The sequence below is a fragment of the Triticum urartu genome, chromosome 1A (assembly GCF_056163025.1).
Source record: "Triticum urartu cultivar PI428250 chromosome 1A, HENAU_Tu73, whole genome shotgun sequence".
NCBI classification, from domain to species: Eukaryota; Viridiplantae; Streptophyta; class Magnoliopsida; order Poales; family Poaceae; genus Triticum; species Triticum urartu.
In genome coordinates, this window is record NC_141873.1 from 5,146,822 (window position 1) to 5,171,816 (window position 24,995).

Here is a 24,995-nt window from a genome sequence, read left to right on the forward strand (position 1 = left end):
ACAGTGTCTCCTGTCAGCTTGTTGAATTTCAACCTCACATTCCATGTAATGATCTGTGTAAAGGAAGTAAAATGACACAATGCAGTAATGCCAACACTAAAAATAAAATAGTTGGTACATTTCATATAATTTCTTACCGTCGCATGACAAAAACTCGGCTGGAAGTAGATGCTGAAAAGCTTGCCAGTTGCAAGGCTGCTAGCGCACCTTGACTTGCACAATCGACATGGTGGTGGTGGTGGTGGTGGTGGTGGCGCCATTTTCCTAAAGCAATATGAGCAAAGGATTAATGATGCACTTCACATGAAAGAAAAACTGTAGCATGTGATTTTTTGGTTCTTCTTCAGTTATATTTTCATACCTTACTAACACCTTCTACAATAGAACCAACAGAAAAATGCCAAATCTTCCGCGAGAAGCAATTTGACTCTTCTTCCGCGAGAAGCAATTTGATGGACAATTATAATTCTAAGATCTAGCTAGGTGGTGCCAAATCTTCAGAGCTATCAACTAGCATACTAAATCAACTAAATCAAAATGTTCTATAAGTCAACTAAATCAACTAGCCTATTAAATCAACTTGCCTACTAAATCCACTAAATCAAAATGTTCTATAAATCAACTAAATCAACTAGCCTACTAGATCAACTTGCCTACTAAATCAACAAAATCAAAATGTTCTAAATCAACTAGCCTACTAAATCAACTAAATCATATGAACTAAATCAAAATGTTGCATATGAACTAGCCTACTAAATCAAATTTTAGTAGGAAGGAGGGGTTGTGGATGGAGGAGGGAGGAGGGAGAAGGAGGGGCGGCTGTAGGAGGGAGGAGAGAGTAGGACGGAGGAGGAAGGGCGGAGCAAGGAGGGGCTGGCAGGCGGTGAGTCGAGGGAGGACGGAGGAGGAGGGCGGTACCGAGTCCAGCGAGGAGGAGGAGGTGACGGCGGCGCAGAGGGAGGAGGGGTAGGCGACGGCAGCCAGCGGGGGAGGACCGCCGCGGGGGTTGAGGGGGAGATCGAGTGAGTGTGAGTGTGAGTGTGGATCGGATAGAGCGTGGGTGGTGGGAGTAGCTAGTTTTAGCAGTAGCGCGGTGTAGGTAAAGACGCTACTGCTAAACTACCTAGCAGTAGCGCCCTTCTAGTTAACGCGCTGCTGCTATAACTAGCTTCGCGGTGGGTTCGTGGGAATTATAGCAGTAGCGTGGCTTAGTGGAGGCCCGCTACTGCTACTTTTATTTCAGCAACGAGCGCCTTATTTCAAAACTCGCTGCTAGTAAGATCCTGTGTATAGGCTTTTCCTTAGTAGTGTCCGTTAAGATAGTAACGTTTGCAACCACGACAGGCACATCCTCACAAATACCGACAGGTATAGCGGTTGATTTATCGGCCATTTGCAAAGATATTTTAGTAGGTGTCAACTTATTCAATTCAAGTCTACGATATAAAGAGAGAGGCATAACACTAACACCGACTCCAAGATCACATAAAGAGGTTTTAACATAGTTTCTTTTAATGGAGCATGGTATAGTTGGTACTCATGTATCTCCAAGTTTCTTTGGTATTCCACCCTTAAAAATATAATTAGCAAGTATGGCAGAAATTTCAGTTTCCGGAATCTTTCTTTTATATGTAACAATATCTTTCATGTATTTAGCATAAGGATTCATTTTAAGCATATCAGTAAAATGCATACATAAAAAGATAGGTCTAATCATTTCAGCAAAGTGCTCAAAATCCTCATCATCCTTTTTCATGGATGGTTTAGTAGGAAAAGGCAAGGGTTTCTGAACCCATTGTTCTCTTTCTTTACCGTGCTTCATAGCAACGAAGTCTATCTTATCATAACGTTGATTCTTTGATTGTGGGTTATCAAGATCAAGAGCAGGTTCAATCTCTACATCATTGTTATTACTAGGTTGAGCATCAGCATGAACATCATTATTAACATTATCCCTGGGTTCATGTTCATCATCAGATTGTGTTTCAGCATCAGAAATAGAAATATCATTGGAATTTTCAGTTGTGTCAACAACAGGTTCACTAGAAGCATGAAAGTCCTATCATTTTTCTTTTTCTTCTTAGAAGGACTAGGTGCAACAACATTATTTCTCTGAGAATCTTGCTCAATCCTCTTAGGGTGGCCCTCAGGATACAAAGGTTCCTGAGTCATTTTACCCCCTCTAGTCATAACTTTAACAACATTATCATTTCTTTATCATTTAATTCATTGAGCAAACCAGTTTGAGTTATTCTACTTGAGTGTTAACCATAGAAGCATGTTTACTAATGAGTTTAAGTTCACCCTTAACTCTAGACATATAATCACTCCTACTATAGCTAGCTGTAAGCTTGTGTTCCACTTCTCTTTTCTCTCCTCCACCTAGGCATAAATTTGGAGTGGCATCTCTTATAGCCTGCCTACGTCACTATGTTGTACTTGTTCTTAGGCGGATGGTGCGAGAGGTCACTGCTGCTACGTGTCGAGTAGAGGTTGGAGGACAGGGCATGAGGTCCCAGTAGTCGGCGTCGTCTTGAACGTGATTCCTATCTGGTTGGTCGCCAGCAGGCGACACTCACACAGGTACGACGCAACGTGGCGAGCAGGGGTAATTGAGGTCCAGGGTAGGCTTGAATGGGAGGTCCTTCGCCGGTCGGCAGCGTTCACACATTCACAACGGAGAGCTCGCACCTGTCCAGCTGAGCAGGGGCTGGGGATGGTATGGCTTGTGGCCCTAGACTGGCGGAGTCGCTTTCAGTGCCATGTGATTCTTCGCCCTCGCCGGCAGGTGGCATTCGTGGCGCTGGGCGACAGCGGGTGGAAAAGACGGAGTCCGATTAGCATCCGAATTCAGTACTCTGGGGAACCTACTACGACCGGTGGTCACGGTTCAGAGGGGCTCCAATCTGCAACAGCTTGCTAGAGCAGCGCCAAGCCAGGGCTCTATATATATGTTTTGACATATCAGCCGATCAATGCAACAGCAGCGCTAATGTCGAGCTAGGTAGCTACCTTTGTTTTGGTTTCATCAATTTAGAGCTAGCTGTTGCTTCCAAAACTTATCTAGCAAGCCAAACTACCCAACCCGGCCATGGTGTCCAAGGACGTGTGGGCCGGGGATGGATCAGCTCTGGCGTTCTTAGCTGGCCTCATCACCTTGGCAATGAACCATCACAGGTTCAAACTGTTTATCAACAAGGCCACCGCTTTCTTTACGTCAACCGTACATATCACCATCCCCGAGTACACCGCCAACCGTTTCGAACGCAGCGAGTTGTTCGTTGCGATTGAGGCCTACATCTCCCGCCATTGTACCGATGGGGCGCACAAGCTCAAGGCCGAGCTCGGCAGTGGCGAACGGGAACCCCATTTCTTTGTTGACGACGAACAGGAGATCATCGACACCTTCCAAGGCACCAAACTCTGGTGGTTCGCCTACACGGAGCGCCTACGTTCCAGAGTCTTCATCCGACACCCTAGTGATGAGGAGCGCCGCTTCTACCGAGTTTCATTCCATTGCAGCTTCCGCAACAAATTCAAAGATTCATATCTGCCCCACGTCCTTGGAGAGGGCCGCACCGTCATCGCCAACAACCGTCAGCGCCGCCTCTTCACCAACAGCACAGATGGAAAGAATTGCTGGAGCCACGTGGCGTTCCAGCACCCGGCGACGTTCGATACGCTTGCCATGGACCCCACGGAGAAGCAGGCCGTCATCAACGACCTCAATGCCTTCCGACAAGGAAAGGGCTACTACGACAAGGTCGGCAAGGCATGGAAGCGTGGGTAACTGCTCTTTGGCCCCCCCGGCACTGGAAAGTCCACGATGATCGCCGCCATATCCAACCACCTTGAGTATGATATCTACGACCTCGAGCTCACGGCGGTCAATGACAACACAGAGCTCCGGAAGCTCTTCATTCAGACGAAGGGAAAGTCCATCATCGTCATCGAGGACATTGACCGCTCCGTCGACTTTACCAGCAAATGCAAGCGCAGGGACAAGAAGTCCGGCGATGAGAGCGATAACACAGAGCTCCGGAAGCTCTTCATTCAGAAGAAAGAGAGAGGGGAGGACGCCGACGGCACCAAGCTGACCCTTTGTGGGATGCTCAACTTCATTGACGGGCTGTGGTCGGCGTGCGGCAGCGAGCGTATCATCATCTTCACCACCAACAACATGGACAAGCTGGACCCAGCGCTGATCCGGCCAGGCAGGATGGACAAGCATATCGAGATGTCTTATTGTCGCTTCGAGGCCTTCAAGGTGCTGGCCAAGAACTACCTGGACATCACCATCACCGCCCACCATTTCTTCGAGCTGTTCACAGAGATAGGTAAGCTGCTGCAGGAGGTGGACATGTCCCCGGCGGAGGTTGCCGGGCACCTGATGCGCACGGAGGAGGAGGATGCTGACGCATGCCTCAAGCGCACGGAGGAGGAGTATGCTGACGCGCGGCTCAAGCGTCTCGTGGAGGCTCTGAAAAAACGCCAGGTCAACGCGGCCACGGATAAAGCGACAGCGAAGGAAGAAATTGTCCATACAGATGTTGGAGGCAGCCGAAGCTAAATAAAGGCGGACATACAAGAAGAAGAATGGAAGGACGAGGCCGGCCGCGTGTTAGCACATCGCAGTACGTGTTTTGAAAGTGTGTTGCGCATCGCCAGGTGCTCAAAATTTAAACTTGATGCATTTAATTTCTTCTCGTTCAGGCTGTAGTTGGTGTTTGTATGTGTGATCTACTCAAAACTTGTGCAACCTAGCCATGCATTTACGCGCGGTAATACTCCTCATGTCTTATTATTGGGAAATTTGATTAAAGATATAATTTTCTTTGAATTTTATACTATGCCTTGTACCCTCATCCGTTTCATTTTAGCTGTCATTAATCATGCTGTCTACTCCAAGTGACGGAAACTACATCATGGTGCATAGGATGCCGGAGATTTGAGCAAGGCCATGTGTCTGTTTGAAAGATGCTAAGACAAAGTTAGCTAGCTTGGATTACCGGCAGGCGGAACAAGCACATATTTTCACAGCAGCACACATCATCTACATGATATATGTATAAATAACTCCAGAAAAGAAGAATGAGAGCATAAGTAGAATGAGAGCATATCATCAATCCCAGCACAAGGAGAAAACAGCTTTCATATTGTTTTTTTTTTGGTAAATGAAAATCTATATCTATATCTATACCTACTAATAAAAAGGTTATCACTTCTTCCCACCGAATTTCCGTCCGTAGCTTCGTCCGTCCGCCAAAAGTTTCATAGGTTGTTATAGTTTTACGTGAGTTGGACTTCTCCCCGAACATCCTGAGTTTTAGTTTTACCTGATTTTTTGTGAGACCCGTTGGCTGTTTGGGCCTCAGCCCACCAAACTCAGCCCAGGCAAAACAAATGCAGTCCAGTGGAGGTGGAAAAAATAATGATGCAACTATAGGGAGTCAAACTCCCGACCTCCTGTTCATTGTATAAGGAGGTGTCCAACTGATCAAGCTTACTTTCATGGATTGAAGAAAGGTTGGTCGGTATTAGATAGTCCCACTTCGCTTTCTTAAGCAAAATCTCAGCAATTTATATACATCTATGAGTTGATACTAATAAGCCGTCCAGAGAATCAATAAGAAATGTGTCAGCTTCTCCATGCGGAGAAAAATATGGAATATAACTGGAGAGATGGCTTGAGAGAGCGTCATGGTAGGAAGGAGTCAGAGAAGAAGAAGGAACTGGCCGCCTCTTCATGGGAAGTGTTAGAATAAATCCGAGGCATACCGTCGATCATCCTAGGACCAAGCAATCATACGAGCACGACACCAAGATTTGTTAACGAGGTTCACCGATATGGCTACATCCCCGGGGCCTGACTATGAGTGCTCCTCCTCATGATACCGCTACAATACCGCACCCGGTCGCCCTGGACACCGGCACATGCCGCCGGCTTCTCCCGCGTTCCGGTGCTATGAGAGGCCTAGAATACAAGTGTCCTACTAGGAGACAACTCCATATCCTATCTAAACACAATACTACTCAGAGTCCAACTGTAACCTACTTTGTAGACAATATTCGACACAACTCTAACAAACTCCACCTTGGCGAATATTCTTCACCATCTTGAATTCGTCAATGCGTCAAACTTCCATGTACATTGGACTTGAGCTTATTCCATGAGCACCGCTGCTACTCCAAGACTCCATGTGACTCCATCTGCAACTTGTAGTCCCTTCTTTTCTTGACCACAGTCAACACTCGAGCAAAATTAAGTTCCTTGTTACTCTGGTTTGTGCTTCCAACTTTCAGAGTATCAGTCCAACGCCATCACACACTGATCACTGACCTGCGTGAAAATGAACAACTCACATATTGGGTGTCACACATAAGAGTTACCTGAACTCAACATCACCGCTTCTTTCTTGACCCCCTGTGTGAAACTTGAAGGAATTTCATCATTGCTTGTAGTCATTCCAAGTCAAATTCGCAGTTGTCTCACCACATGTATGACCACCAGAGCCTTGGTCCGTCTCCATGCCCCCATGCGTACCGCACGCCTCGCCGCCATTATCGCGTCGAGCCTCCGCTGTCCCGGTCGAGTCTCAAGGGTCGCGAACCCACACCACTCAACCCCCACTGCAGAGTACCATCGATCATCACCGACCGATGACGAGTTTCACGCTTCCATCAGACCACTGGGCTCCAGTCCGAACTACGTTTCACTCGCTTTGCCCGCTGAATAGGCTTCGACTCTCTGTCGACTTACGCCGTAGCCCCTCAATCAGCACTGAGTGAAGTCTTCCAGACTCCAGCTCCACCTTCAACATGACCCCATGGTACATGATCAGTCCACCCCGCGCCTCATCGAATTCAAGCTCTGTGTATACACCACCTTGAATCAATCGCGCGCCATAGTCTTGTCAAAGCCTCACAAGCCTCGGGCCTGCGCCACGTGTTTCCATGCCCCAGAAGTCGTTCACTATCAGCTTCACGCTCGTATGTCATTGTCGCCGATCCCACCACCGTCTTCTGTACCAACCGACTTGCGTCGATCCGTCAGACTAACAAGTCTAACCCAGCCGAACTTCCCGAACTGCAACCATCTGCAACTCCTCACAGTCTACATCCTTCGCCTGGCTTGACATCCCACAACGCCTTCAAGCATTCACTATTGTGCCAACAATTTTTCATCCTTGTCTGCCATTACCCAAGGTTTCCAGTTCCATTGAACTTCCCCACCTCAAACCTGGTACCCGTTGGCGCCATGGTTCTTTGTACGGCTAACCCGTGAAAAAATATCTGAGCACTCTTCCTGTGATCCCCAGGTACACTGCTTATACTAGTAGCAAATCCAACGATAGCTTCTGGTCTTCACGTGAGGTCACTCTCTGACTCAATTTTCAATGCTAGCTTTGCTTGCCCATGTCCTTGCCTTTCAACGATGGATGCTTTTATGCCTTGATGTTGCACGTCCGCGGTCTCGTCCACTAGGATAACTCCTCTCCTGGGACTCGGTCCCTTTTTTCCTAAACAAATCTCGCGTCCAGCTTTTGCGGCTCTGCGCACCTTTTGCCTCCGGCTGCATCGCGCGTCTCGCCAGGCGCCAGACATACCACGAACCAGTAGCTTCTCTGCACCAGCCAATCTCCAGCCACAGGCCGCTACTCGCTCGCCACGCCTTGAGAACTTCTGCCGATTGCATGTTTGCACCATCACCGCATCCGATCTCGGCGAGATCTCCTGAACGCTCAAGACCTGCTGCCACCGCTTCTGATTGCCTTCTTCGATCTCTTGTATAACGCACCGCGAACAACGATAATCCATCCTCTAAACCAATGATCCCAGCCTCCGAACAACCTAGCTCATGATACCACTTGTTAGAATAAATTCGAGCCATATCATCGATCATCCTAGGGCCAAGCAATCACACGGGCACGACACCGAGATTTGTTAACAAGGTTCACCGATATGGCTACATCCCCGGGGCCTGAATATGGGCGCTCCTCCCATGATACCGCTACAATACCGCACCCGGTCGCCCTGGACACCGGCACATGCCGCCGGCTTCCCCTGCGTTCCGGTGCTATTATGTTGACATAGTTTACATCGTGTGTCTACCACCGCTATATATGAGAGGCCTAGGATACAAGTGTCCTACTAGGACACGACTCCATATCCTATCTAAACACAATACTACACAGAGTCCAACTGTAAGCAGGGAGGAGTTCAGGTCAATGGAGCACGCTGCGCTGCATACGCGTGTAGGAGGTGTCCATGGCCTCAGTACGCTGAAGGAAGCCGAATGGAGGGCAGAAAACGGGGAGGCAGTTGTAGCCCGACGATGCAGCAGCAGGAGAGTTCGGCAGCGCCATTGGCCACGGGCTCGGTCGAGCTCGGGAGAGGGGTGCGGCGGCCGGCCTCGCTGAGAGGGATCGGACGGCTGTGCTCGAGGGGCTGATAGAGAGGGAGAGGATGGTGATAGATGGAGGTACAAGGAGCAAGGGTTTCGAAGGATATAAGCCGTTACCTCTTCGATCGCACGCAGGAAGAAGGGAAGAGAAAGAGAGGTAGCAGCGATCGGATCCACCACGTCCGTCGCCTCATCCTACGTACTCCCTCCTTCCATCTATATAGGGCCTAATGCGTTTTTCAAGGCTAACTTTGACCAAATATTAGAGCGATAATATATGACATGCAACTTACACAAAGCACACCGTTATATTCGTGCGTGAAAGGAGCTTTCAATGATATAATTTTCACATTGTGCATGTCATGTATTATTAATCTTGTCAATAGTCAAAGGCGATTTTAAAAAACGCATTAGGCCCTATATAGATGGAAGGAGGGAGTAAATTTTTTATTGAGTAACACATAAACGTATTTTTAGCAAATCAAATCATTCTACGTAAACGATGTGGACTAGCAGCGTATACTAGCCAGATGGGCTTCTGTGTCGGCCAAACGGGCCTTTGGCCTGATAAGAAGGAGGTGGAAAGGCTCACGGAAAAAAAGCAAAAGAAAGAGGGTAAAACTGGCCGCATTTTATAAGAGGAATATAAGCTTTTGAGCTGCAATATTAGTTAGGAAAAAATGAATGTACATGCCAAGATGTTCGGTGCTGATAGTTTTGTTTGTTTGTTTGTTTGTTTCTATATATATGTTGATCAGGCCTACTCCTCTTATTAATATTTGTTTAGGTAAGTCGAACATATAGATCACAATGATTGTAGTGTATGTATTAACTCAAATTTTGTCTGGTCTGTTATACACTTCATTGCTAATTTAACCCGATTTAATTTGTAACCATGGCAACAATGCTTAGTTGTTTACTTAAAATGGTTCTGAACCTGAGATGCAGAAGTCAGTAGGATGCATGTTCTTAACTTTTGCATTGAGATTCAGACTATACCATGGTTGAAATTGCTAAGCGTGATATTTATGTATGATGTTTCCGGAAATATCTAAGAGGATATGGAAAAATGTTGATTGTCAAGGACGGGAATACATACACTCTTAGCCAAACTATGGTCACAAAGTACCTTTGATCCATAGTATTTTTTCATCGGAGACTTTTGTCCAGCATTGGTCGTGACTAAAGTAGATTTATGTTGTTTGGGTGAAAAGAGACTTCAGGGTGGTCAAGGTGCCTCGGTTTAATTTGGAAATGAGAAAGTTGCAATCAGTTGATATTTTTTTCCATAGTAATGGGCATTCAACTACATATCTCTTTATGTAGACAAATGCAGATGTAGATACATTAACAAATGGATAATTAGGTTTTGGTTAAGACGAATCTTGATAGCATGACATATGTGAGTGTTCTCTCATGACAACGCACGTACCCACGAGCTAAACATGGAAGATTTTCTCTCCCATTGTAACGCACGGGCATTTTTGCTAGTAAAAATAAAAGAGAAACCACAAGTTAATATCATTGGAGGCCTGTAAATATGGTTTGTTTGGTTTGTTATTACCTCGTTGTTTCCTTCGGCGCTCTTTGCTGCGTCGCCTTCTTCATCCTCAACTTTTCCAGTTTCTCCCTCTCCATCTTCTGCAGAATAAATATAGTAGGTAAACACACTTCAGTTTGGTTTAGTCCAGACTTTTTTTCCACTTGCTTCAGATGAACCATGGAAATAACACAAATCTTCACCAACTCTTAGATTCACAACATCACCTACAAAAGAAGGCTAAACCGGCAGTGCACTTACTTGTATGTAGACGTTTTCGGCGGTGCGCTCCTCCTCGCTGAGCACCCTCCGGGAGATCCTTGCTGCGGCATCTCTTATACTAGGCACCCGCAGACCTTGAGCTTCTTGCTCTCTGCCCAAGACGACAGCGTTGAATTGCGGATGAACTCACGGCACACACTGAACTATTTATAGGTCTAGGGTGGGTCTATCAGTGCTTTGAAGCTGGTACCCGATCCTTCTATTGAAGATGAGAAGGAATGAATGACAGGCTCTCGAAGTTACCTAATAAAAGTGTGTTGGAGTTGTGTCGAATATAGTGTACGAGGTAGGTTACAGTTGGACTTGTAGTTGTATTGTGTTTAGATAGGATATAGAGTCGTGTCCTAATAGGACACTTGTATCCTAGGCCTCTCTTATATAGCGGGGGTAGACACACGATGTAACCCATGCCAACATAATAGCACAGGCTCGCAAGGGGGAGCCGGCGGCATGTGCCGGCCCCCAGGTGGCCGGTGTGCGGTATTGTGACGGTGTCACGGGGAGGAGCGTCCGTATTCAGGCCCCGGGGATGTAGCCATATCGGTGAACCTCGTTAACAAATCTCGGTGTCGTGCTCGTGTGATTGCTTGGTCCTCGGAGGATCGACGGTATGCCTCGGATTTATTCTAACAAGTGGTATCATGAGCTAGGTTGTTCGGAGGTTATGGATTGTTGATCCAAAGAAAATATCAAGTCTGAGATGCAGCCGGCTGCGGCGTGGCGCTCGACGAGATTGGAAAACAAGCAATCGGAAAGCTGGCGGAGTTCTCGACGGGATCGGATTGATAGACGGGAGGCGAAAGCATCGGCGGCAGCAGACGTGCGGCGATTGATCGTGTGGATCCATCGGGCGAGCGTACAGGCGGCGGCACTGAGCTAGGCAAGCGTCAAATCGATACGATCTCGGCGAGTTGGGATGCGTGGGACTTGTGCGAGCGGCCGGGGAGCAGCTAGTCCAGGCAAGGCCCAGGGCGTTCACGCGAGGCAAAGGCCCAGCGGGCTGTGGAGCAGCCGGCTCGGTCGTGGTGCGTGGCCGAGCACAGGTGCGGCGGAGCTGGCTCGATGATGTTGTCCCACGCCACGCAGGAACTCATGAGCTTGCCGGAGATTTGTTTGAAGACAAAAAAAAAGGGAGACCGAGTCTCCATAGTACTGACACGGACAGGCAGGCAAATCAATCGGTGAAAGAAATCCATCAAGGAATATGTGCATCCATCGGAATTGCCAAGTGCTTGGACAAGGCAATTAGCCAGCATCTGGGTTGAGTGCCATGGAGCTACACACGTGAAGACAAGAATAATTTTTGGTTGGAATTTGCTAGATGTACACGGACTGCAGGGCGTTGCGTCTGGTAGCAGCTTGGTTATTTTTTCATGGGTCAGCCGTACAAAGAATCATGGTGCCAACGGGTATTAGGTTTGAGGTGGAGAAGTTCGATGGACTAAAAACCTTGGGTTATGGCAGGCAATGGATGAAAAATTTGTTGGCACAACAGGGATGCTTGAGGGCGTTGCGGCAAGTCATGCCAGCTAAGATGGAATTATGTGTGATGGATGGAAATTCGCGGAAGATGATTTGGGAGCCTCGAGCGTGTCATACAGTCGAACGAGTTCGGATGGGTCGGACTAGGCAATCTGATGGATCGACGTGAGTCGGTTGGTACAGAAGATGGTGGTGGATCAGCGATGACGACATAGGAGCGTGATGCTGATGGTGACCGACTTCTGGACGTGGAAACACGTGGTGCACATGCCCGAGGCTTGTGCGGCTTCGACAAGACTATGGCGCGGGATTGATTCAAGGTGATGTATACACGGAGCTTGAAGTCGATGAGGCGCAGGGATGGATTGATCATCTACCATGGAGTCATGTTGAAGGTGGAGCTGGATTGAGGGGCTACGGCGTAAGTCGACGGGACCGAAGCCTATTCAGCAGGCGGGAAAAAGCGAGTGACATGCAGTTCGGACTGGAGCCCAGTGGTCTGATGGAAGTGTGAAACTCGTCATCGGTCGGTGATGATCGATGGTACTCTGCAGTGGGGGTTGAGTGGTGTGGGTTCGCTACCCTTGAGACTCGACTGGGACAGCGGAGGCTCGACGCGGTAATAGCGGCGAGGCGTGCGGTATGCACGGGACATGGAGACGGGCCAGGGCTCTGGTGGTCATACATGTGGTGAGACAACTGCAAATTTGACTCGGGATGACTACAAGCAACGGTGAAATTCCTTCAAGTTTCAGACAGGCTGTCAAGAAAGGAGCGGTGATGTTGAGTTCAGGTAACTCTTATGTGTGACACCCAATATGTGAGTTGTTCACTTTCACGTAGGTCGATGATCAGTGTGTGATGGCGTTGGACTGATACTCTGGAAGTTGGGAGCACAAACTAGAGTAATGTGGAATTTAACTTTGCTCGAGTGTTGACTGTGGTCAAGGAAAAGAAGGGACTACAAGTTGCGGGTGGAGTCATATGGAGTCTTTGGAGTAGCAGCGGTGCTCACGGGATAAGCTCAAGTCCAATGTACATGGAAATTTGACGCATTGACGAATTCAGGGTGGTGGAGTATATTCGCCAAGGTGGAGTTTGTTGGAGTTGTGTCGACTATAGTGTACGAGGTAGGTTACAGTTGGACTTGTAGTTGTATTGTGTTTAGATAGGATATGGAGTCGTGTCCTAATAGGACACTTGTATCCTAGGCCTCTCTTATATAGCGGGGGTAGACATGCGATGTAACACATGCCAACATAATAGCACAGGCTCGCAAGGGGGAGCCGGCGGCATGTGCCGGCGCCCGGGTGGCCGGTGTGCGGTATTGTGACGGTGTCATGGGGAGGAGCACCCGTATTCAGGCCCCGGGGATGTAGCCATATCGGTGAACCTCGTTAACAAATCTCGGTGTCGTGCTCGTGTGATTGTTTGGTCCTCGGATGATCGACGGTATTGCCTCGGATTTATTCTAACAGACAATAGCAACTGACGATAGATTTGTCGAGTGCGTCTTGATTGTATAACTGAAATAGTTCAGAATACTCAACGGTCCCAGGTTTCTCATGGTAGTAATGATCCTTGTTGACTTGCACCATGAGGGACTGTCGATCGGATATCTTGGTAATGTCCATGTACCATTGATGCAATTCATACATTCTCGTTGGGAGCTTCTTGACATCTTCTGGCTTGACCAAAGGTTGGCCCCGGACATATTTCTATTTTATTTCCTCCTCTGTAAGCACTGGCATGTCCTCGATCTCGAGGAGTTGTCCAACAGTGATCTTGAGTTCTTCAGCCTGCGTTATATGCTGCTGGGTTATTACCACATCGCCCACCTGGGGAACGTAAACTGTTTGCCCACAATAATATTGGCCGCGCGTACTGTCACATGTTGTTGGCGGCACAACAAGCGGAGGGATCGGTTGCGCCCACTGTTCTCCCAGCTGGGCAACGGTTCTCCCGCATTTTTTGACAGCTGCTTGTTGTTTGCTTGAGCTCGAGCTCGCCTCCTTCTGTAGACGTTGTCGATGTAACTTCTTGATGTGGTGCTCATAGTCTGTGTCAACAGGCTTAGGAGCTGGTGGTTAAGCCATACGAACGAAGTGGTCAAGAACTTCCACAGGCACTTTCTCCCTTGGCGGCGGTGGCGGTTTCGGTCCAAAATGGGCGTCGACTTCTGCCCGCACTATGGCATTGGTTTGCTCCTTGGTCCTGTCGTAAGCCCTCTCAGGAAGAGGAGTACTGAGATTTGGACCATATTTATATCGCTTGCCTCCGCCTGTACTTCCTGTACTATGACCTCGACTGGTACCGCTACACACCATAGCTGCGGGGTGTCTCTTCTGCGATTGCTGAGGCGGCGGAGACGGCTGACGGGGCTGAGTTGGACGAGGAGGAGTGGCCTGAAGCTGTGCCGGACTTGGAGGAGGTGTGGCCTGACACTTTGCCGGACTTGGAGGAGGAGTGGACGTCTGACGCTGTGTCGGACTTGGAGGAGGAGTGGCCTGACACTTTGCCGGACTTGGAGGAGGAGGAGTGGCCTCACGCGTTGGTGGACTTGGAGCGGGAGTCTGCTGACTCGGTGGCGGACTTCGACGAGGAGTCGGGTGACGCGGTGTCGGTGGCCTTCGAAAGATGATGCAATCCTTTCTCCATAGGATGACATGATGTATGGCCTCTCCCAATGTGTTATCGTCGTCACCTCCAGGAATGTCAAGTTGTAGCTCCGAATATGGGTCCACCACCTCATTAACCAAGACACGAGCATAGCCCGCTGGAATTGGGTTGCAATGGAAGGTTGCCTCGGGGGAATTTGAAAAAGCAACGGCGTCCGCCACCTTCATGGATATCTTCTTCATTTTGAAGTCTAGCTCGCAGTTAGTGTTCTCCGTGATGTCATCCACGGGGTATCTATCCAGCACTGCGTCGCCTGGGGCGGAACCCACGCTGCTTCTCGGCATGGATGGGGCGCTGCTATACAATGCTGGATCATCCGCTAGCTGCTGCAGTTGCTGAGATCCCCTTTGCTAGCTAAGTGAGTCGATCTGCTCCTGCTGCTGCTGGAATTTAACTGCCAATTCCGCTTGACTTGCTTCTAGGCCTTGAAGGCGTTCATAGTCCCGCTTCCTATGCTCCTCCTCCATCTTCCTCTTCTTCTCCTCCGCAATCTTCTTTCTCGCACGGGTTCTGTAGTCGGCATTCCAGTTATCTCTGTTGGGCTTGCCTCGTGTTCTTCTCGGGTGTTCAGGATTTCCCAGGGCACGCGTAAGCTCGTCGTTCTCTCTGTTGGGCTGGCACACCCCCGATCGAGCCTCTTCTATTGCAACAAGTATCGCATCGTCGGCTCCGTTCAGACATGCCTTCGTCGAAACATTGCCTGTCTTCGGGTCCAACTCCCCCCATGCGCATAGAACCAAGTCCTGCACCTGGGGGGCCAGCTCTTAGTAACCGGAGTGACACCTGCATCCTCCATCTCTTTCTCAAACTTATCCCACTTAGGCATCGCCACCGCGTAGCCACCTGGCCCCAGCTTATGGAACTTATCCTTTTTTTCGGCATTCTTCTTGTTTATTCTCGACCGTTCCTTAGCTAATTCTGAATCCTTGAATTTCACGAAATCGTCCCAATGAGCACTTTGATTCTCTAGTATCCCCTCGAATACTGGAGTCTTCCTTCCTCCCTTGACGTACTTCTCCCACGTCGTTCTCTTGTGGTTCTTGAATGCAACCGCCATCTTCCTAAAAGCAGCGTGCTTGACTTTCTGCACATCTGCTTCTGTGAAATGATCTGGTAGGGTGAAATGTTCCATGAGAGTATCCCAATGCAGTTTTTTTTATTCTCGTCGACAAAAGTAACATTTGGACGTGGCTTTGCTAGCTTTCTCCATTCTTGAAGGGAGATTGGGAGTTGGTCCTTCACAAGAACTCCGCATTGACGAACGAACTTGTCCGCAATCTTCTTAGGTGCTAATGGTTCGCCATTTGGTTTGAATGCCTCGATATTGTACTTTACGCCCTCCTTCAACTTTTTGTTCGGGCCTCATTACGTCCTTTTGCCTGAAGATTTGCTCGATCCGGATGGCTGAAAGAAGAAAGATCGATTCGTTAATATATCTTCAACTCATTTAAAACATGCAATGATCACCAGATTCCTGCTTATATAAATATATATACCTCACCGGGTTTGTTGTTTCAGGATCAACATGTTCTTCGTCATCGTCATAATCGTAGTTCATGACTTCATCAATTCGGTCGTCGCGATCGAATATCATATCACCCTCTCTGGTGTTGTTTAGAAATTCGGAGCCGTCATAATCTTCTTCGTTCTGATCATCATCTGGCCCGCGTATCATATCGAACATGGTCTGCTCTCTCTCTCTCTCTGTCGGTATTGTCCGCCATAGCTTTTATTTAACTATGCCAAAAGAAATATAAAACAATTTAGTATAATCTCGAATAATAGATATAATCTCGAATACATCGTCTCGAATAATAGATATAATCTCGAATACATCGTCTCGAATAATAGATTTAATCTCGAATACATCATCTCGAATAATATATAATATTGAATAGTACATCACTGGCTAGGTAGCTAATTAAAGATCGAATACTACAGAAGAATCTAGGACACTCGCGGTTCCTGCGGCGCGGGCGGTGGACACCCAAAGAGAAGGAACCCTCACAGGATCATAGCTGAAGTGAGATCCCTGAAGAAACTGCCAGGTATTGGAGAACCTGCCGTCCTCTAACGCAACCATGTAGCGATGGACGTGCTCGTCCTCCTCCCTGACACGACGATGTACCACCTCCGGCGGGGCCGGCTCCCTCCGCACCGAAACTGGCCCACGCGAACGCCACCAAACGAGATCAGGGTCCACGACGGGACCCGGGGCCGGGTTCCTCATCAAGCGGCGCGCCCCTCCAGGCAGCACCTCCCAGTGCCAGCCCGGCGGAGCCCAGTCCCGGACATGGGTCAGCTGGACGTCGTCGCGGACGTGTCGACGGCGAGGATGCGGGCCGGGCATCGTCGACAACAAATACTAGCTATATGCCCGCAAAAAGTAACATTTTTTTAATGATTGGATTTTGATAACTAAAATTTCTAACATTTCTATAACATTTCTAACAATGCTATATATAACTAACATTTCTATAACATTTCTAATATTTCTATAACTAAAAAAAGAAAAATTTCTAACTTTTTTATAACTATTCCTATAACTAAAAAACAGAAAAATTTATAACAATTCTAACTTTTTTATAACTATTTCTATAACTAAAAAACAGAAATATTTCTAACAATTCTAACATTTCTAACTATTCTAACTATTCTAACAATTCTAACATTTCTAACTATTTCTAAAAAACAGAAAAATGTCTAACAATTTCTAAAAAACAGAAAAATCTATAACTAAAAATGTATGTGTGTGTGTGTGCGCGCTCACCGGCCGGCGAGGCGAGAGGCGACGGGGGGCGCGCGGCGACGGGGACGGCGACGGGCACGGCGACGACGGGGCGGCGACGACGGGGATGGGGACGTACGGGCCGGGGCGGCGACGACGACGGGTACGGTGACGACGCGGCCAGGACGGGCCGGGACGGGGCGGCGGTGACGACGGGGACGGGACGACGGGGTGGCGACGACGGGGACGGGGCGGCGACGGGGGCGGCGACGGGCCGGGGCGGCGACGAGGGATATGGAGACGGCGGGGGCGGCGGGCAACGGTGCAGAGGAGAAGAAGCAGAGGGAGAGATGAGAAACTGACAAAATTTTGAAGTGTTTTCTTATATAGAACCCACCTTTAGTACCGGTTGGAGCCACCAACCGGTACTAAAGGTCTGTTTTCGCTAGCCCAAGCGGCGGGAAGCGACCCCCTTTAGTACCGGTTGGTGGCTCCAACCGGTACTAAAGGACCCTCCTTTAGTACCGGTTAGTGCCACGACCCGGTACTAAAGGGTGTGTGCTGCCAGGCGAGGGGCACAAAAGTTTAGTCCCACCTCGCTAGCCAAGGGGCACTCGCACCTGCTTATAAGCCCCGCCGTCGCTGCTGTCTCGAGCTCCTCTGTTAAGCAGGCCTTCTGGGCCTACCTCTTCTGCGATGCCCTGTTGGGCCTACTGGGCTAGCGGGCCTGCATCCTGGCCCAACTTGAATTTGGGTTTCTAGTCGTATGCAGGCCGCTGTGGCCCAGTAGGTGGGCTTTTTTTTCTTATTTTTTTTGCTTTAATTATTTTTGTGAATAACTTAACTTTGAAAATAGATTTTTTAGTGATTCTTTTTTCTTATGTTTAATATTAGTGTGTTTTATCATTATATTCAATCTGGTAATGCTTAGGTTATTTAAAAAATGAAATGCCTTTGTAACGGATGAGTTTTCGTCCGAAACCCTAATACTTCGAAACAGATTGTCCATTTTGTACACGAAGTGCATCCAGTTTTTGCGGTAACCCTCTCTACTTTTTTGCACATGCTAAGTGGGTGAAATTATGATACCATGCCAACTTTCAACCTTTTCTGAGTTCATTTGAAATGCTTTTCAATTTCAGGGTCACTTAGCTGAAAAAATCAGTAAATGCATGAAAGAATTTGCTTGCACATAAAATTTCTTCGCGTTTCAAATGCCAAAACACATAACTAGCTACCCTAACTATTACAGAGATTCCCTCCTGGGTGTGAAACACAGAAGAAAGTGATGATAGTTAAGCCGATCACATCCCAGATCTTTGGGTGTGAAACTTTTTCTTCGCGTGTGTCCCTTTGCGCCATAGCCATTGAAAATCTTCATCATTTAACGGGATGCTCGGGTCAATATTCACTGTGAATGGAGCAATTTCATCAAACTTTTCATAATCTTCTGACTTGTCTGTCTTGTCATCCACTCCCACGATGTTTCTCTTCCCAGAAAGAACTATGTGCCGCTTTGGCTCATCGTACGATGCATTCGCTTCCTTATCTTTTCTTTTTCTTGGCTTGGTAGACATGTCCTTCACATAGAAAACCTGTGCCACATCATTGGCTAGGACGAATGGTTCATCTGCATACGCAAGATTTTTGAGATCCGTACTGCGGGTCTTCCGTTACCCCGCCTCGTATCATATTGGCCCATTTGCACCGAAACAAAGGGACCTTCAAACCACGTCGATAGTCAAGTTCCCATATGTCCTGTATATAACCATAATATGTTTCCTTTCCCGTCTTGGTTTCTGCATCAAAGCGGACACCACTATTTTGGTTGGTGCTCTTCTTATCTTGGGCGATCGTGTAAAATGTATTACCATTTATCTCGTACCCTTTGAAAGTCATTATATTCAAAGATGGTAACTGGGACAGCAAGTACAGGTCATCTTCAATAGAGGTGTCATGCATGGTACGTGCTTGCAACCAGCTGGCGAAACTCCTGGTTTGTTCACGTGTAATCCAGTCATCAGACCGCTCCGGGTGTTTGGAGCGTAGCAAATTCTTGTGTTCATCCATATACGGAGCCACCAAGGCGGAATTCTGTAGAACTGTGTAGTGTGCTTCAGTGAGAGAATGTCCGTCCATACATATTATTTGTTCCCCTCCTAGCGTGCCTTTTCCATCCAGTCTGCCCTTATGCCATGATTCAGGAACACCAATCCGCTTAAGGTCAGAAATAAAGTCAATACAAAACTCAATGACCTCCTCATTTTGACGGCCCTTGGAGATGCTTCCTTCTGGCCTAGCACGGTTATGAACATATTTCTTGAAGACTCCCATGAACCTCTCAAAGGGAAACATATTGTGTAGAAATACAGGACCCAAAACGTTAATCTCTTCGCATAGGTGAACTAGGACGTGCGTCATGATGTTGAAGAAGGATGGTGGGAACACCAACTCGAAACTGACAAGACATTGCACCAAATCATTCTGTAACCTTGGTATGATTTCTGGATCGATTACCTTCTGAGAGGTTGCATTGAGAAATGCACATAGCTTCACAATGGCTAATCGAACGTTTTCCGGTAGAAGCCCCCTCAATGCAACCGGAAGCAGTTGCGTCATAATCACATGGCAGTCATGAGACTTTAGGTTCTGGAACTTTTTCTCTGCCATGTTTATTATTCCCTTTATATTCGACGAGAAGCCAGACAGTACCTTAATACTGAGCAGGCATTCAAAGAAGATTTCCTTCTCTTCTTTGGTAAGAGCGTAGCTTGCATGACCCTGATGTATGCCGTCTTTTCCGTGCATACGTTGCTGGTCCTCCCGTGCCTCAGGTGTATCTTTTGTCTTCCCATACACGCCCAAGAAGCCAAGCAGGGTCACACAAACATTCTTCGTCACGTGCATCACGTCGATTGCGGAGCGGACCTCGAGGTCTTTCCAATAGGGCAGGTCCCAAAATATAGATTTCTTCTTCCACATGGGTGCGCGTCCGTCAGCGTCATTCGGAACAGGTTGTCCACCAGGACCGTTTCCAAAGACCACCTTCAAATCCTTGACCATATCATGTACATCAGCACCAGTACGGTGGCGAGGCTTCGTCCGGTGATCCGCCTCACCTTTGAAATGCTTGCCTTTCTTTCTTACGGGATGCTTGCTCGGAAGAAATCGACGATGTCCCATGTACACATTCTTATTAGCCAAATTTATACTGTCGGTATCATCCAAATAGTGCGTGCATGCGCGGTATCCCTTGTTTGTCTGTCCTGAAAGGTTACTGAGAGCAGGCCAATCATTGATGGTCCCGAACAGCAACGCCTTCAGGTCAAATTCTTCCCCCATGTGCTCATCCCACGCGCGTACACCTGTTCCATTCCACAGTTGTAAGAGTTCTTCAACTAATGGCCTTAGGTACACATCAATGTCGTTGCCGGGTTGCTTAGGGCCTTGGATGAGCACTGGCATCATAATGAACTTCCGCTTCATGCACAACCAAGGAGGAAGGTTATACAAACATAGAGTCACAGGCCAGGTGCTATGGTTGCTGCTCTGCTCCCCAAAAGGATGAATGCCATCTACGCTTAGACCAAACCATACGCTCCTTGCGTCATCTGCAAACTCCTTCCTGTACTTTCTTTCGATTTTTCTCCACTGCGACCCGTCAGTAGGTACTCTCAACTTTCCGTCTTTCTTACGGTCTTCTCTGTGCCATCGCATCACCTTGGCATGCTCTTTGTTTTGGAACAAACGTTTCAACCGTGGTATTATAGGAGCATACCACATCACCTTGGCAGGAATCTTCTTCCTGGGGCGCCGGCCCTCGACATCACCAGGGTCATCGCGGCTGATCTTATAGCGCAATGCACCACATACCGGGCAAGCGTTCAAATCCTCGTACTCACCGCGGTAGAGGATGCAATCATTAGGGCATGCATGTATCTTCTGCACCTCTAACCCTAGAGGGCAGACAGCCTTCTTTGCTTCGTACGTACTCTCGGGCAATTCGTTGTCCTTTGGAAGCATATCCTTTATCATTACCAGCAACTTTCCAAATCCCTTGTCAGATACACCATTCTCTGCCTTTCATTGCAGCAATTCCAGTGTGGTGCCCAGCTTTTTCTTGTCACCTACGCAATTCGGGTACAACAATTTTTTGTGATCCTCTAACATGCGCTGCAACTTCTTCTTCTCCAAATCACTTGCGCAGTTTCTCTTTGCATCGGCAATGGCCCGACCTAGATCATCAACGGGCTCATCTGATGCCTCTTCTTCAGCTTCTTCCCGCATTGCTGGCTCAGCTTCTTCCCGCATTACCGGCTCAGCTTCTTCCCCCATTGTTGTATCATCCTATTCAGGGAACCCATGGCCAGGATAGCTGTCGTCGTCCTCTTCTTCTTCATTGTCTTCCATCATAACCCTGTTTCTCCGTGCTTGGTCCAAACATTATAGTGGGGCATGAAACCGGACTCAAACAGGTGGACGTGAATGGTTCTTGACGTAGAGTAATTGTGACCATTCTTACAGCCAGCACATGGACAAGGCATAAAACCATCCGCCCGCTTGTTTGCCTCAGCCGCAATCAGAAAAGTATGCACGCCCTCAACGAACTGGGGAGAGCATCGGTCATCGTACATCCATTGCCGGCTCATCTTCATTACACAACACCGAATAGACCAAATTAATACAAGTTCATACATAAAGTTCATACAACACTTAAATGCAACAAACAAATAACTCTCTAGCTAAAGCATATAAATGCAACAACAAATGCGATCAAGATCGCAACTAAGGTAACAATGGATCCAACAGCATAATGATACCAAGCCTCACTATCGATGGCATATTTTCTAATCTTTCTGATCTTCAAGCGCATTTTCTCCATCTTGATCTTGTGATCATCGACGACATCGGCAACATGCAACTCCAGTTCCATCTTCTCCCCCTAAATTTAACCTCTCGACAATAGGGTCGGTTGGAATTTCCGGTTCACATACCTCCTAGAAAAAATTTCTATGTCAACTTGATGGGCATAATTTGTCATAAACACGAAATGCAACTAGTTTTAAAAGAGAATATATATACCACATCCGAATCATAACAAGGACGAGGGCCGACGGGGACGGATATCAAAACCATGGCACTATATGTATAACAAACAACGTACGGGTAAGATAATTATACGAGTAACTAGCTATATATACAAATCACACAAACATCAATTTTTATATAAAATTTCATGAACAAAGAGGCTCACCACAAGGTGGTGCCGGCGACGGGATGGTGCGGGCGATCGACGGTGGTTACGACGGAGATTTAGAAGGCACTAAGTAAACCACACCTACATATGCAAACTAAGTGTTATATTTGACCTCAAATTGCATATAAATCAAATACTAGCACATATATATATTTCCTCCCAAATTACTAAACTCACAAATTAATCACTATATAAAGCATTGCAAGAGTAAATCTAGCAATGAGAGATGAAAGGACAAAGTTGCTAACCTTTGTGATCATTTCAATGGATGGGGGCCTTCAAATCTTGACAAAATTTGGGCAAAATGTGTGATGAGCTCGAGAGGAAGAGGGGAAGAACAGAGAGGAGAGGGGAAAGGGGAAGAACAGAGCGAGCTCGGGTGGACGAAGGGTTTATGTAGGACGACCTTTAGTACCGGTTCGTGCCAAGAACCGGTACTAAAGGTGCTGGAGGGGGCCCAGACTGACAACATCCTGCCACCACTCTCATTAGTACCGGTTCGTGGCACGAACCGGTGCTAAAGGTTCGCCACGAACCGGTACTAATGAAAGCGGCCCGGCTAGCCGTTGGAACCAGCACTAATGTATACATTAGTGCCGGCTCAAATACAAACCGGCACTAATGTGCTTCACGTTTGACCCTTTTTCTACTAGTGAGTATATAGGATTTCAAGAGGGAACGGGTCCGGATTATGAAGGGAGTCTGGGATCCATTCTCCCTTGGCCTTGAAACTTTTTCTGCACTCAGCAAAGGCCTTGGCATGACACATGCCAAGCCCTGGCCTTTTTAGGGCTCGTCTACTATATTCTGAACATTAATTGCATTTCTAGGGTTTTAATGCTGGAAATTCAAGATCTGAACTACCACCACATGAAATCATATGCAGAAACCAGTTGAAAATTCCTATATGTGCCCATGCCTAGGCCTTGTGCGGCCAAAGGAGACGGATGCCCCATCTCCGAGGGGCCAAGGTTAGCCCACTGACACATGGTATGTTGCCATTTAAATCAATGGAAATTTCTGTGAGGCCAAAAAATCACAAACTAGGCATGGCATCATCATATTTATCATTCAGGGCACAATAATTTTTTAGAGAATTTTGTAGAAGCCCTCTTGGAGACAACGTATAAACGACATAGGGTTTGCCGAGCACCCTTGAAATGACTCTCGGCAAAACCCGCTATGCTGACCAAGGGTGTGCCGAGTGCTGGACACCGAGTGTTGCACTAGGCAAAGCATCTGCTGAGTGCATATCTTCCTAGGTGCTCAACATATAATGGTTTCCCTATACTGGAGTGCTTACCAAATAAAATCCTATAATTTATTTGTGCAGGTAAATCACAGGCAAGATTTTAGGGCAGGTAAATCACACGCTAACGTCCATGTGATGGGTAATTATCTAGTAAAACACAAAAGTAAGGCTTAATAGCAGCATCAATTTAACAAAACCAAAATCAAACTTATTTGGGACATGTAACTAACTAGCATTACGGACTCTCCTGAAAAGAGTAATGATAATCATCTGGTGCTGCGTACATACCTCTTATCCCGAAGAAGCGTTCTCAATTCATCGAGAAGCTGTTCATAATCCCTAGCAGCTTCGTTGATGGTTGCATACTTGGTTTTGTCAAGTTCATATAAGACCTTCTTGAAAATCTTGGTCATGTTAGGATTCCGAGACACAGAAACAAAAGCTACACTATCAAACTGCACTTTGATCTTGTCATACATTGCTTTGGCCAGAGTTGTCTTGCCCAGCCCGCTAAATCCAACAATAGACATGTTCCTTAAGTGGTCATCGGACCTCTGATCACTGTCACACAGCTTCTTGATCAGCTCATCTCTTATGTGATCTATCCCAACAAGCTCTGTGACATCTTTGTACACCGCCTTCAGGCGAGGGTCAATGGCATCACCAGTACCCTTGGCTTGCGCGTCAATCATATACCTTTGGCGCAGGTCACCCAACTCCCTGGAGAGCCGCTGAGCTTCTTCAATGTCATCGGAGATCTGATGAAGAGCCTTTCCCTTGCTAAACAGTTTGGTGGCCCTTTTGAGGAACTTCTTGACTCTGTTCTTCATGTTGGTGGAGCCACGGTCATGGCCATGGTCCTCCACGCGGACGATGAAATTGTCGACGGCGTCCTCCATATGGTAGGAGAGGTCCCTCACTTTGCCGGCCCAGATGAGGACCTGCTCGTCGAACTGCTCCGGCGGCTTGGCACCGATCTTGCGTAGAACGGCGTGCATCATCTCCAACTCCGTGATGAGAGATTTGATGCCGGTCCTCACGCGTTTCTCCAGCTTGTACTCGTCACCGAGTAGGCCGCCGAGCTTCTTGATCAAGGGGATCATGGCGGCCTCCATGGCTTGGACGAGGAGGGGTGTGTTTTCCTGCGGTGGCGGAGGAGTTGTGCTTGTTGGTTCTAATGCTAGAGCTGGAGAAACGGAGGAGATGGTGGATTGATGGGGATCCAGCTACAAATGGATGGTGGTGGTGCAACACTCCATGTGCTATGAGCCGTCAATCCCTTACGTGGGTTAACAGTGCCAATGAGATAAGATTTGGAGCAGCGTGGTCCATCCTCGCACATCACATGTGCATGGTTTTCTAACTAAAGTT

The 24,995-nt window shown here is 47.6% G+C and overlaps 1 protein-coding gene and 1 pseudogene across 5 annotated transcripts in view; one reads left to right on the top strand and one right to left on the bottom strand.

The window, feature by feature from the left end:
* The window catches only part of LOC147988184 (disease resistance protein RGA5-like), a 120,260-nt gene extending 95,265 nt beyond the window's left edge, over positions 1-24,995 (bottom strand). Inside the window, exons 1-4 of one of the 5 annotated variants that reach the window (XM_087543425.1) lie at positions 23,913-24,991; positions 22,370-22,453; positions 22,198-22,255; positions 22,069-22,112 (exon numbers count right to left, since the gene is read on the bottom strand). In XM_087543425.1, coding sequence (XP_087399551.1) covers positions 22,429-22,453; positions 23,913-24,739 — 852 coding nt within the window. In that variant the 5' untranslated portion in view covers positions 24,740-24,991 and the 3' untranslated portion in view covers positions 22,069-22,112; positions 22,198-22,255; positions 22,370-22,428. The other 4 variants (XM_087543426.1, XM_087543429.1, XM_087543427.1 and 1 more) reach the window with 4 other exon arrangements.
* LOC125529169 (AAA-ATPase At3g28580 pseudogene) lies at positions 3,000-4,828 on the top strand (annotated as a pseudogene).